This window comes from Glycine soja, chromosome 19 (assembly GCF_004193775.1).
Source record: "Glycine soja cultivar W05 chromosome 19, ASM419377v2, whole genome shotgun sequence".
Lineage (NCBI taxonomy): Eukaryota > Viridiplantae > Streptophyta > Magnoliopsida > Fabales > Fabaceae > Glycine > Glycine soja.
In genome coordinates, this window is record NC_041020.1 from 26,904,020 (window position 1) to 26,917,326 (window position 13,307).

The 13,307-nt window shown below is 34.6% G+C and overlaps 1 protein-coding gene across 1 annotated transcript; it reads left to right on the top strand.

Annotated features, from left to right (window-relative positions):
- Nucleotides 1-492: 492 nt before the first annotated feature.
- Nucleotides 493-3,043, top strand: LOC114399985 (UPF0481 protein At3g47200-like). Its single transcript, XM_028362224.1, has 2 exons — nt 493-1,300; nt 2,133-3,043. Exons 1-2 carry the CDS (start codon nt 654-656, stop codon nt 2,902-2,904), a joined length of 1,419 nt encoding a protein of 472 aa, XP_028218025.1. The 5' UTR covers nt 493-653; the 3' UTR covers nt 2,905-3,043.
- The last annotated feature ends 10,264 nt before the right edge of the window (nt 3,044-13,307 follow it).

The following is a 13,307-nucleotide window of genomic DNA, read 5'->3' on the forward strand; positions in this document are numbered from 1 at the left end:
AACTGCACTGGGATAGGGTAATTTGTATGTAACTAGTAATTAAGCAAAGCAATCTCGGCAGGTTCATTTATATAAAGTATTGCAGCACTTCATTTAGTATCACTTACTCTTATGAAGTCCAAAACTCTGAAACATAAGTAAACTAAAGGGTCTATAATCTTTAATGTAAAATCTGATTCTACGTACTTCCCTTTTTTAGATGAATCACTTTTTCACCACGAATCTATTCAGACTTGAAATATTAGCAAAGTAAAATGCCTTCAGTATTCCTTGTTGAGTGCTTTTTTACTTCGAATTCTGTAGTATTCATTCCAAACTTGAAACAATAACAAAGCCTAATGCATCTAGTACTAGTACTCTCGTTAACCCAAGAATAAGATATACAATGTAGCGTGAAAGTGTTTTCAGTTTGTTTTCTTTCTTCATTTTAAATTATTTATTAGAAAAAATCTAAGTCCGGCATTGGTTCGAGGTAATACCAAGATAAAATATATAAGTAATTTTCACTTTTGAAATTTCTGATAAGGCAATTTTGCTATATCACTGAATTTCTGAACTCATATCGTGAAGCTTTTTCATGAACCGTGAACTTCACTAATCTAGAACACGCAAAAATACCCACCAATTCTTCAATAGCATTATTATTGCACAACATGACTGAGACACCACACCTCAGCCTAAAGTTTGAGCAACTAGAGAAAGCAAAGCAAATTGCACAAAATTCAGTCCCAAAGATACAAAGGGTACCACATCATCTGCGAGATCGAGAAAATTTTGCCAAGCATTACTTACCCAGGTTGGTGTCAATTGGTCCAATCCATCATGGTGCAGAGAAACTGCAGCTGGGAGAAAAATATAAGCTTATGTGGGCAGCAATGTACCTTGAACGCACCAAACAAGATGCTCAAACTCTGTACCAAAAGATCGCATCGAATATCGAACAACTGAAGGATCTGTTTGCGGAGGATGTTATTAGAGACTTCCCTGATGACGAAAAGCTCTCGTGGTCGTGGATGCTATTTGTGGATGGATGTTCTCTGCTACAAATCTTGGAGAAGGGAGAACTTCAGGATCCAAAAGAAATGAATGTAAAGGTTGATCAACTTGTTCTTGTGTGGCAGGATGTGCTCTTGTTAGAGAATCAACTTCCCTATCATGTGCTTAAACTGTTGTCAGACCATGAGGATGATGCCAAGCTGGTAAAGAGCATGAATGAGTTTCTTAAGTGTCATCATTTGTCACCAGAGCTAAGATCAAAGAAACAGGACATTGGCAACTCTATGACCAAGGATGAACACAGGTATGCTTAAATATAATTAAGTTCATTATGAACATACCAACTTTCAAGTCTTAATCCCTTTATAATTTGAATTTTAATTTGTGTTAAGTTGCTTATATTGTTAAGAACGCAGACACCTAAAAGTCTATACATTATCATAGGTGTATTACATGTTGATATGTTATACTTTCATGTAACAATTTTTAAATGTAACACATTGGAGAACAAAAAACTAATAACAAAAAAAAATCATACTTTCTAATTACATAGCACATTTTAATTTGAATATAGAAAAAAGAATCATGAAACAAGATAAATGATATCAATTCATACTAAAACAAACATAAAACATGCTTGTTTCTACCTAAAAGCCTATTTAGAGAAACAAAAATTTAAAATAATGATTTAAATATGTTTAAGGTCTCTCGTAAATAATCAAATTTTATTTTAGGTCCTTAATAAATTTTTCGTTGTTATGAGTTTTCGATATATTGAAACTTTTGTTTTGAATTTTTGTCATCCGTTAAGTAATGACGTCTCACTTTACAAATTGATCTGTTTAACATTATCAACGATTAGGATGATGTCACATCATTACTTAATTAATGATAGAGACTCAAAGTAAAAATTATTTATTATGAACCTAAAATAAAATTCAGTCATTTAGCATGAACTTTAAATATATTTAAGTGTCAAATATTTATCGAGATAAAAAATATATACATAGATACTCAAATTAATAACAATGTATGTGATAGAGATTTGGTTTGAATTATTATATCATATAAGATTTTAAAAATGATTCAGCCTGTATGGAATTATGACTATGCTTTGAACATGTTATGTGTTATAGAGCGTTGGATGAAGAAGGGTACACAAGTGTTTATGTAAAGAACGAAGACATCCTGCATGGAGAACACAAAATAGAAATATCCCAGGAATCACCTATTCATCTGCTTGATCAGCTTCGCAGATATGTCCTTGATGATCCTCATAAGAAACAAAAAAATGAAACAGGAAACGTGAAAAAGGAAGATCAGAACACAAATGAAGACTTGGACATGACAACATACAGGAACATACAAGAGCTGAGAGCAGCAGGGATTAAACTAAAGAGAGATAAGTCGCGTAGGCGGCTAAGAGATGTGTCATTCTCTTATCGCTGGATGTGCCTGTGTGCGGAATTGACGCTTCCTCAGATCACAGTCGACGACACAACAACTCCTACATTTCTCAACTTGATAGCGTATGAGATGTGTCCTGATTTCAAGAACAACTTCGAGATTTGTTCCTTTGTGGTCTTCATGGACTCACTTATCGACCATCCCGAGGATGTGAAGGAGCTGAGAGCAGCAAAGGTTCTGCACAATGCTCTTGGAAGTGATGAGGATGTGGCAAAGCTTTTCAACACCATAAGCGCTGACTTGGTGCCTGACATGGAGAGTTATTTGCATGTTAGACGCCAAATTGAGAAGCATTATAGGAGCAAATATAGGACATGGATAGCTCTTGGTTATCATACCTACTTTAGTAATCCATGGGCAGTCATTGCTTTCCATGCTGCTCTTGTTGTTCTAGTTCTCACTTTCATCCAAACTTGGTTTACTATTCACCCTGTTGGCTAATTCACTCACCATGTCAACAAAGTTGAAATCAAAATTCTTTAATTTAATTTGTATACTTTCTTGACTAGTATTTCAGGTCTCTTTCAGGTTCAGGTGATTTTGTATACTTTCTTGACTAGTATTTCAATTGTGTTGTGTATCTAGGAGGCACCTTGGTGCCTTCCATTAGAGAAGATTCTTTTTTATGTATAATTTGAAACATATGATTATTTTTCTTAAAGTGAATTAAAGATTCTGATATCAATTAAGTTAGTTTAAAGGTACATTTATTATGCTTCATAATGTAAAAGAGAAATGTCACTACTAGAAAATGGTATTTTTACGACAACCTTTCTACGACGGTTGTTTTAGAACCACCTTAGAAAATGAACCGGTGACATTTTTGTAATTATTTATTGAAAAAAGCCTTGTACGACACACATGCTAAGACGTTTATTGAAAACCGCCTTAGAATGTGTGTTGGTAAAAAAAATTACAATGGGTTTTATTAAAACACCGTCGTTATTTCATTGGTCTTATCCACACTCTTTCACAAAGGTTGTGGTGTCCGACCCTTGGCATTCAAAAGCACTGAAAGAAACCTAACAACATAGCATTCTCTAGCCCATCGTCCCTCGACCTCCGCACACAAAGTCCCTCTCAATCTCCCTCACACGCTCCTCACTAAGCTTCTTCCTGAGAAGCGAGTACAAGCGAATATCGCGCAGATGAGTTCGTTGGAGAAGGTGAGCCTCAACATTAACCCGCACTTCTTGAAGCAAGTAAGTACAAGAGACGCAAGCAAATATCGCGCAATGGGAGTTGGATTTCTTTGGTGAAGCGATCGGCGGGGTTTTCTAGGACGATGTCGTCGGAGGCGGCGAAGAAGGCGAGGACGTAGGTGATGAAGTGGCACACGCCGTTGCTGAGGGTGGCCCAATGGCGGAGGTCCTACGAGAGGTCCACCTCCTCCGCCGTCCAGAAGGAGGCCTCGACTTTCTTATACATTTCCCAAATTTCAAGGTTGAGAAAAAGATGCACGTTGTTCAAGGTTTGTTTTTTTCACTTTGTACATGCATTTGTTAATGCGATAATAACAAAAACTTACATCTCTTGGTTTTTAATTGAATTGTTTTTTTCCTCCTGGCCTATAGCCTATCAAAGGCTTCTATTTTGACTCGGCCTGACCGTTTTAAAATCCTAGTCTGGTCTGATAGCCTTTTTATAAGCTTTCTTCACATTAAATTTTAATATTCATTTGCTATGGAGTAGGAACGTAATAGGAAAGTTAAAGAAAAATGAAACGTTAACAAGAATAGGAAAGCCAATAAAAATAAAATAATGAGGAATATTAAGGGGCACATGACTCACACCTAAATTATAATTAAAGTCTTACTTGATTATAGGAATAGAAGTTATGGAGCAGTAATGTGTAATCAAAGTCTGTTAGTTTAAAAAAAAATTAATTGTACCAAAAAAATAATATAAGTATATATTGGTACCCAAAAAATAATACAAGTATATATACATATATATAGGCCGGCCTATTAGGCTTATAAGGTTTTTTAATAAGCCTAAGCCTGGTCTATTTAACTTAATAGACTTTTAAAAAAGCCTAAGCCTAACCTTTTAATTAAATAGGCCAGTGCAGGTCAGACTTTATGTAAGCCCCTGTAGGCTGGCCTGGCCTATTCCCACCCCTAGTTGTGGATGGAGTATGAAGCAAATTCTTCTCTAGAAGCTAAATTTGTCAAGGACCTTGACAAGGTTTGTGGATTTTTTGCTATTGTCTTTCAATGAGTTACATTTGCTGTAAAAATATAAGCCAATAAATAATTGAAGCAGAATATAAGATAAATTATACAATGTTTATAATTTTAATACTAGTTTTTATAATGATAGAATATCAAATGAATCAAATATGCTAGGACTGATAGGTGAAATAACGTTTAGTGGCTTGTACTTAATATCATTTAACTATATTAAATACCAATATAAGAATTTATGGAATTTTGAAGCAAGGAGATTAATAAGCCAACTAAAACGATGCTTTATACTTACAAATGAATGAACATTTTTGTATGAATATTGAATGTGTAATTGTGTTTCTTTGTTTTTTACTAGGTAGCAAAACGGTAGATGTAGCCTTACAATATGAGGAGGTAGTGAATTTCTTTATTTTATAAAATTAAATTTATTATCATTAATTCTTTTTTATTTTTATAATTTATATTATTAATATTATAAGAGATATGAGTAAGAAAAAATATTTATGGTGAGACATAAAGACTAACTCTTAGTGAGTTGTTTGTGGTGTTGGATCATGATGAAAGCATCAACATCACGCTTTAACCTATAGTTCAATTAATCTATTCCTATAGGGATTGTTTATTGAATTTTGATGTTTCTGATACAGACTGAAGATGCCAGGACGAATGGAAGATTTGGAGAACCAACTGAATCAGAATACTGGAAGACATTATGGTGGTAATAGAGTGGGCAATGTTGGACTCACGCAACACAGAATGGAGGGGCAGAACAGAATTGAGGGAGTAAAACTCAATGTACCTCCTTTCAAGGGTAGGAGTGACCTAGATGCCTACCTTGACTAGGAGATGAAAATTGAGCATGTATTCTCTTGCAATGATTATACGGAAGAGCGGAAGGTGAAGTTCGCAGCAGCTGAATTTTCAGACTATGCCCTTGTTTGGTGGAATAAAAATCAAAGAGAGATGATGAGAGAGGAGGGGCGGGAGATAGATACATAGACAGAGATGAGAAGGGTGATGCGAAAGAGGTATGTCCCAACTAGTTACAGCAGAAGCATGCGACAGAAATTCCAGAGGCTGTCCTAGGGAAGTTTAACTGTGGAGGAGTACTACAAGGAGATGGAGAAGACACTAGTGAGGGCCAACATTGAAGAGGAAACTGAGGACACGATAGCTCATTTTCTGAGTGGCCTAAATTCTAACATTAGAGATGTTGTTGAATTACAGGAGTATGTGGAATTGGATGACTTTCTGCATAAAGCAGTCTGGGTTAAACAACAACAGAAGATGAAAATTGCAGCGAGAAGGAACTCATCCAATAATTTCAACTAGAACTAGACCAATAGATCCAAGAAGGAGCGGATCGCTTGATACAGGCTACGGAGATTTGGATGACACCACTTCCAGTGAAGGAAGATAAGTCAGGGTTGACGCCACAAGGATTACCTTGATAAGTCTGAGATTGGTTCAACAAGAAACCCAGAGAGAAACTCTCACCAAATTTTATGAAAATGCCAAAAGTTTTTATTGAAAAAAGAAAACCAATACCTATAGTGTATCTGAACAAAAAGATAAAAATAGGCATGGGTCTTCAAAACAGTTTGGGCCAAAAAAATTATAAATAAAAAAATAGAACATATTTATTATGGGTCTTCAAATTAATCTGGGCCTTCAGTGTGACACCCTCTACCCCGACATATATATAAATAAATAAATATATAAAAATATATTGGTAAACAAAATCACATGGGTAAAAGGTTCACGTTCACTTCAATTACCAAATAAAACTCATTAAAAACATATTCGGCTCAAAATAAGACCGTCAAAATTTACAAAAATATTTTGTTAAATCAGTGAGGTGAAATAAAATAGACTAACATCATAAAATTAATATAAAAACTTATATCTCAATGTCACATCTTATCAGAGTGTTGTGTCCCGACGTCCTTCAACACAATATTCCTTAAACTAGTTCACCTAGTCATCTGCTCCCCCGAACACAAAGTTTAAGATCATCACAGGATCCAAACACAAACAGCAAACCGGGAGTGAGTTATCACATTCCTAACTAATAGAGAAACAAGACAACTAGATATACACATCATATAAATAAAATAAAATATACTTACACGTAATTTACGTAATTCCACCACTTTGTCATTCAAAGTTCACTTTTCATCCATCAATCACACTTTTCAATCATCAATCACATTACACAAGAATCACACGCTCTGATCAAGACATAATAACACCTCAATTTCATAATAAACAATTAGCAAGCGCATGAGACAGTTATACTAAGATTCAAGCCTATATGCAATGTGATAACATGTCAGTGAAAAACCACCCTGGGGCACTTAGGAGTACATAACAAGACACACCACACAATGGGTTTGTCAGGTCACTCTCACTAAGTAAGATCATAGGGAGACCAGTCAGGGTCACGATGGGTTTGCGAGAATTCTCCAACCATATGGGATCAGCATAGACTTAAAGGAACACTCAAACCCGGTGACCCCCAAGGCCTACACTCCGAAGAGTCCGTCAGGGCTTCTCCCTCCTGATTCAAGTACAACCCCTAAAATCATTTTAGCACACAGACACTGCTCGTGAATTATACAATACCCACGACCTCACACTCGTGTTTTAAACACGTACAACATATTGCGCTACAATTTAACACTGGTTCCTAAATAGGAAACCTACACTTTCTCTTTAACACTGGTTCCTAAATAGGAAACCTACATTTTTTCTTTAACATTGCGCATTTACACTTTTCTCAAGATAACAGTGGTCGGGTTATTATACAATTCACAGCTTACAACACAAATAATGTCATCTCAAGAGTTAATCACACACTTATTCACAACCAAAACTCATTCACAATTTCACATCTCATAATGTCACACTCCACCATCACATGTTTTCACGTATCTCACAATTCAACACCTGTTATACTTTACACTTTTACTCAATCTCAATAACAATATTATAATCTCAAGGCAACATATTATTCCATAATTCATCACATATTTCATTTATAAGCACTGCTCATGAATTATACAATATTCACGACCTCACACTCGTGTTTCAAACACGTTTAACACATTGCGCTACAATTTAACACTGGTTTCTGAATAGGAAACCTACATTTTCTCTTAAACACTGCGCATCAACGCTTTTCTCAAGATAACACTGGTCGGATTATTGTATAATTCATAGCTCACAATATAATTAATGTAACATCAAGTGTTAAACACATCCACTTATTCACAATCGAATATCATGCCCACACTTTAACATCTTATAACATCACATCAATCATCTCATAACATTCCTAATGATATTCATAAGGTACAACATACACATGTTCATCAAATTTAACCATAATATTCTCAAACTCCAACACTTAATAATTTTTGGAATCATACTATAACACTCAACAATATTATTTACATAAATTATTAATATAAATAACTACTTCTATATATATAAACTAGCATACATCATATTGAATCACAAATTTCAAATTAAGCTTTCAATGCACAAATTCTAAATAATTATATGAACACTTTGGTCAATTTCAATTATGATATTAATTTTTAAATTATATATAAAAAACCTAAAAAAACAAGAAAAAGAGAAAATACAAAATCAATATCTCACTCTAAATTTCTCCTAAATTTACTACATCAATTCATGTTAATTAGAAAAATGTTTGATTTATAAGATTCATGCTCAACACAATAGCATATCAATTTCACAACAATTGGTTTGTCAAACAAATATAATTCACAATTATAACTATAAGGATATAATAAAAATGACGAAAACACCCAGAACCCATTCCAATTGATACTCTAAGGATCCTTACACATGTTCTCACTAATCTCTAATTGTGAATAACTCATATCTTACCTCTGAGCGGGCTCACGTGTCTTCAGTCAGCAATAACAGCACCTCTAGCGGTTTCCTGAGATTCCTCCAGTTATTCCTCCGACTGTCCTGATAGAATTCCCAAACGTCAGAGAGACGGAGAAGAGATTGAAGCCTCCACTTATACTATCTTCATCGATTCCATTTTCTCCCTCCCTGAATATTGTTTCGGAATTCTCAATGGTGAAACTGTGCACAATTGAATAGGGAACAAAATATCCAAATTGTATGAAAATCCAACGGTTAAAGAAACTAAGATCATAGTTTTATCGAGACAGCTCTGGGTTTCTACGGGAAAGGAAAAGACTACAATGCGAGAGGTATTTCTCTTTTCTCAGACATGATATCGAAATTCCCAATGGTGAGAATGCTAGGAATTGAGTTGCGAATGTGATGCTCAAATTTCATGACGATCCAACGGTGAATGAATCCGAGATCTTGGTTTTTCTGAGACAGATTTGGTGCGCTGCGAGAAAAGAAAGGGTTTTGAGAGGAGAAGGGGGAAAACGAAAATGAGGTCAAGAGGAGGCACCTGACTTATCATAGCTATTTATACATAGGGTACTCAGCCTGTTATTTGCTCTATATTTATTTATTTATTTATTTTTACTAAAAAGCTTTTTAAATTTATTTACAAAAAATTGGGATGTTACATTCAGCAATAATTAATAGTCTTGATAGTGTCTCTGCCTCTGGGCTTTCATCCTTCTCCACTTGGGCCTTCATCCTTCTCCACTCGGGAGCTTTGTCATTCTCCACTTGTGCCTTTAGCCTGTATTTGACCAATTTCAGGATTCTAATCATTCTCTCCTTCTTGGAAAATATTTGCCCTCAAATGTCCAGGATCATCACTGGGTTCAAGTACCACTTCCTTCCTTTTCTTGTTGGCTTGCTTGGCATAACTTTTATTCTTCTTTGCAATTTGCACCTTCATTTGGTCATACAATCTTTTCACATACTCAACTTTGGCCCGTGCATCCTTATGCTGAGTCTCTTGGGGTTTGCTGTTGTAAGTTGGCCTCTTAGGCAATGAAGCTTCTGGAAGGAGGTCAACTTGATGTTCTATGTTTCTTGAAGGTGGCAGTCCATGAGGAATCTCCTTGGGAAAGACATCTTTAAATTCCTGCAATAAGGGTTGAACACTAGGAGAAACATAAATAGTTAACTGATTAGAATTATCACTTTCTCTCTCTTGTGTATCACTCCATCTCTCAGGTGTATCACTCTTCCTTTTTCTATTCCACTGTGGTGCCTCACTATTGTCTTTCTATTGTTTTCTCTTTTCTCTCCTTCTGATTTGGTCATCACACACTTCTCTGAGGGATAGAGGTTTAAGAATAATTTTTTGGTCATGGTGCTGGAAAGAAATCTTGTTGGTGAAGCCATCATGCACTTCTTTGGTGTCCTCTTCAATGTTGGCCCTCACTAGTGCCATCTCCATCTCCTTGTAATACTACCTCTTTCGCATAACCCTTCTCATCTCAGTCCATGTATCTATCTCCCGCCCTTCTTCTCTCTTCATCTCGCTTTGATTTTTCTTCCACCAAACAAGGGCATAGTCTGAGAATGTAGTTGTTGCTAACTTCACCTTCTGCTCTTCAGGATAATCATTGTAGGAGAATGCATGTTGAATCTTCATCTCCCAGTCAAGATAGGCGTCTGGGTCACTCTTGCCTTTAAAAAGGGGAACATTGAGTTTTACTCCCTCAATTTTGCCCTGCCCTTTTATTCGGTTCGGTCCATTATTGACCCTTCTGTTCCTACCATAAGGTCTCCCAGCATTTGGGTTCATTTGGTGCTCTAGTCCTTCTATTCGTCTGTAGAGCTCTTCATTGTTACGGTTCAGCAATTGTTGCATTTGTGTAGTCATCGCGTCCAGTAATAAGCACTGAGATTCGTCCAATTGATGATAATCACCACCACCATCACCAGCTCCTGCCATAATAAACAGAGAAGAAAATCTTCTGCAGTAATTTAAAAAAAAAGATTCAGGACCTCACCACACTCTACTCACATGTTTCTCTCTTTGATGGTAGTTCACTCGTATTTGATGCTCTCAATATAGGCTTTTGTGTGATGTTTTCACTTTAGCCTTTTCCCACTCACTCCTTCTTAAGTTCCTGGATGAATCAAATTAGACACACAAGGTAATATAATAGGAAAGATAGTATAATTATCACAGACTGAGTAAAAGATTTGATTTGGATAATAGATTAGACTTGATTTGAATAATAGATTAGATTTGATTTGGATAACAAACTAGATTTGATTTGGACAATAGATTAGATTTGATTGGGTAATAGATTAGATTTGATTTGGACAACAAATTAGATTTCATTGGATAATAGATTAGATTAGATTTGATTTGATTTGGATAACATATCTGATTTGGATAACAAATAGAATAAACAAAGAACAAAGAAGCTAGTTAATCACAAAAAAGAAGAGAACAAATTTAACGAAGATGACAAGTAAACTTCAAATGGTCATAACTTTTGCTATGATTGTCCGTTTGAGACCCACTATATATCAAAATGCTTAGAATTCAAAGGAGAATCCAGATAAGGGGATTTGGTACACGATTTTCTGCCCAAAAAAAAGCCTCTAACTGCCTCTATTTCGTGTTCAAAGATTAAACACCCACTTTTTTTTTAATTTCTGCAACTTGTTTTTTATAATGCTTTCCTTTCAAATTTCTCTAGAATAATTTAGGCAATTTATTCAATAGGAAAATAGGCACATAGATTCAAGAGTCCACTCAACCCCTAAATTCTTCCAGTAAGCCAAATTGTCCCCAAACAGAATTTGTAATAGAATCTGAAACAAAGTTCAAACATATTTTTTTTTGACACAAAGTCTGAAAGACACAAGAAACAAGAATAAGAACGTGACAAGAACAAGAACGCAAATACAGAACAAGAAAAAAAATCAGAACGCAACAAGACCTAAACAAGATGTAAACAAGAACAAAACAAGACGCAAACAAGAACACAAATAACAGAACAAAGACAAAACATGAACCTGGACAAATTACAAAGAAAAAGAATAGGATAGGATAGAACCTGTATCAAGAGCCGAAGCTCTGATACCAGATGATGTGATCCTGACTAGGAGCGGATCGCTTGATACAGGCTACAGAGATTCGGATGATGCCACTTCCAGTGAAGAAAGATAAGTCAGGGTAGACGCCACAAGGATTACCTTGATAAGTCTAAGATTGATTCAACAAGGAACCCAGAGAGAAGCTCTCGCCAAATTTTATGAAAATGCCAAAAAAAAATTATTGAAAAAAGAAAACCAATACCTATAGTGTATCTGAACAAAAAGATAAAAATAGACATGGGTCTTCAAAACAGTTTGGGCCAAAAAAATTATAAATAAAAAAATAGAACATATTTATTATGGACCTTCAAATTAATTTGTGCCTTTAGCAAAAATTAATAGTCTTGATAGTGTTTCTTCATCCTTCTTCACATGGGTCTTCATCCTTCTCCACTCGGGGGCTTTGTCCTTCTTCACTTGGGCCTTCGTCCTTCTCCACTTGGACCTTTAGCCTGTATTTGGTCAGTTTCTGGATTCTTATCAGGTTCAATGGAGAAAATTTGGAAAAGAACAAGTTTTTCTATAATCGAATTGTTGATTTGGCTTCTAAACATTCATGCACTCCTTCTCAGTTAGCCTTAGCATGGTTTCTCCATCAGGGAAATGACATAGTCCCTATCCCTGGTAGTGTCCTTATTACATTTAAGAAGACTACATAGTTTAACATATGTGATGAGTTGCTTACTATATGCTTCTACAGTTCCACATCCACTGTTAATTCTTCAACTTTCTTAATCATATGTATGTTTAACAAATTCTGCCAATTTATTTTTCTGTATTTTACTTATTTCTCTTCTAAATACAACTTGATAAAGAAGAAAAAAAGAGGATATTTATTTGTGCATTTGTGCATTTAAGTTTGGTAATTATTGAAGAAAAAAATAACTTGTAAAATTATTAAACTATTAGCATACACGATATAAAAAAAATTAAACTATTTGTAGTTTCTTTGTTCTTGCTTCTTGTTAACTCTAATTTAGACTAATTATAGAATAAAATATATAATGGATGATCTTATCTTCATATTGATCAACATGTTTAGTTTGAATTTTGATATTTTTAAGTTGATCTATTTTTTAAAATGAAACTTTGAATAAGATGCACATTTCTTAAAGTGGTTTATTTTAGGATTTGTAGATGTGTTTATTTATTTTTTGTATTGATTGTAATTATGAGTATTTTGGTCTTATTTAGTCATGTAAGATTTATTTGTAGATGTGTTTTTTTATTTTGTATTTTTTTAATTATGGTTTCTATAAGCTTAAAGTTAAAAGGATTAAAAGAGAAAATATTAAAATATTAAAGGATATATTTTCTAAGAAAGTTATTACATCAGAACCGTCTTAGAAAGTTTATCAGACCCTACTTTTTAAGACGGTTCTGATGTAATAATCGTCTTAGAAAATAGGTTCTGACAAACTTTTTAAGACGTTTCTGATGTAATAATCGTCTTAGAAAGCTGACATTCTAAGATGGTTATTCAAGAATCGTCTTAGAATGTTAACTTTCTAAGACGGTTATTACATCAAAACCATCTTAAAAGTTTGTATTTTTTACAATGGTGTTTTTGGAAACCGTCGCTAATTGAAATTCACTTTTAACAACATTAATTATAAT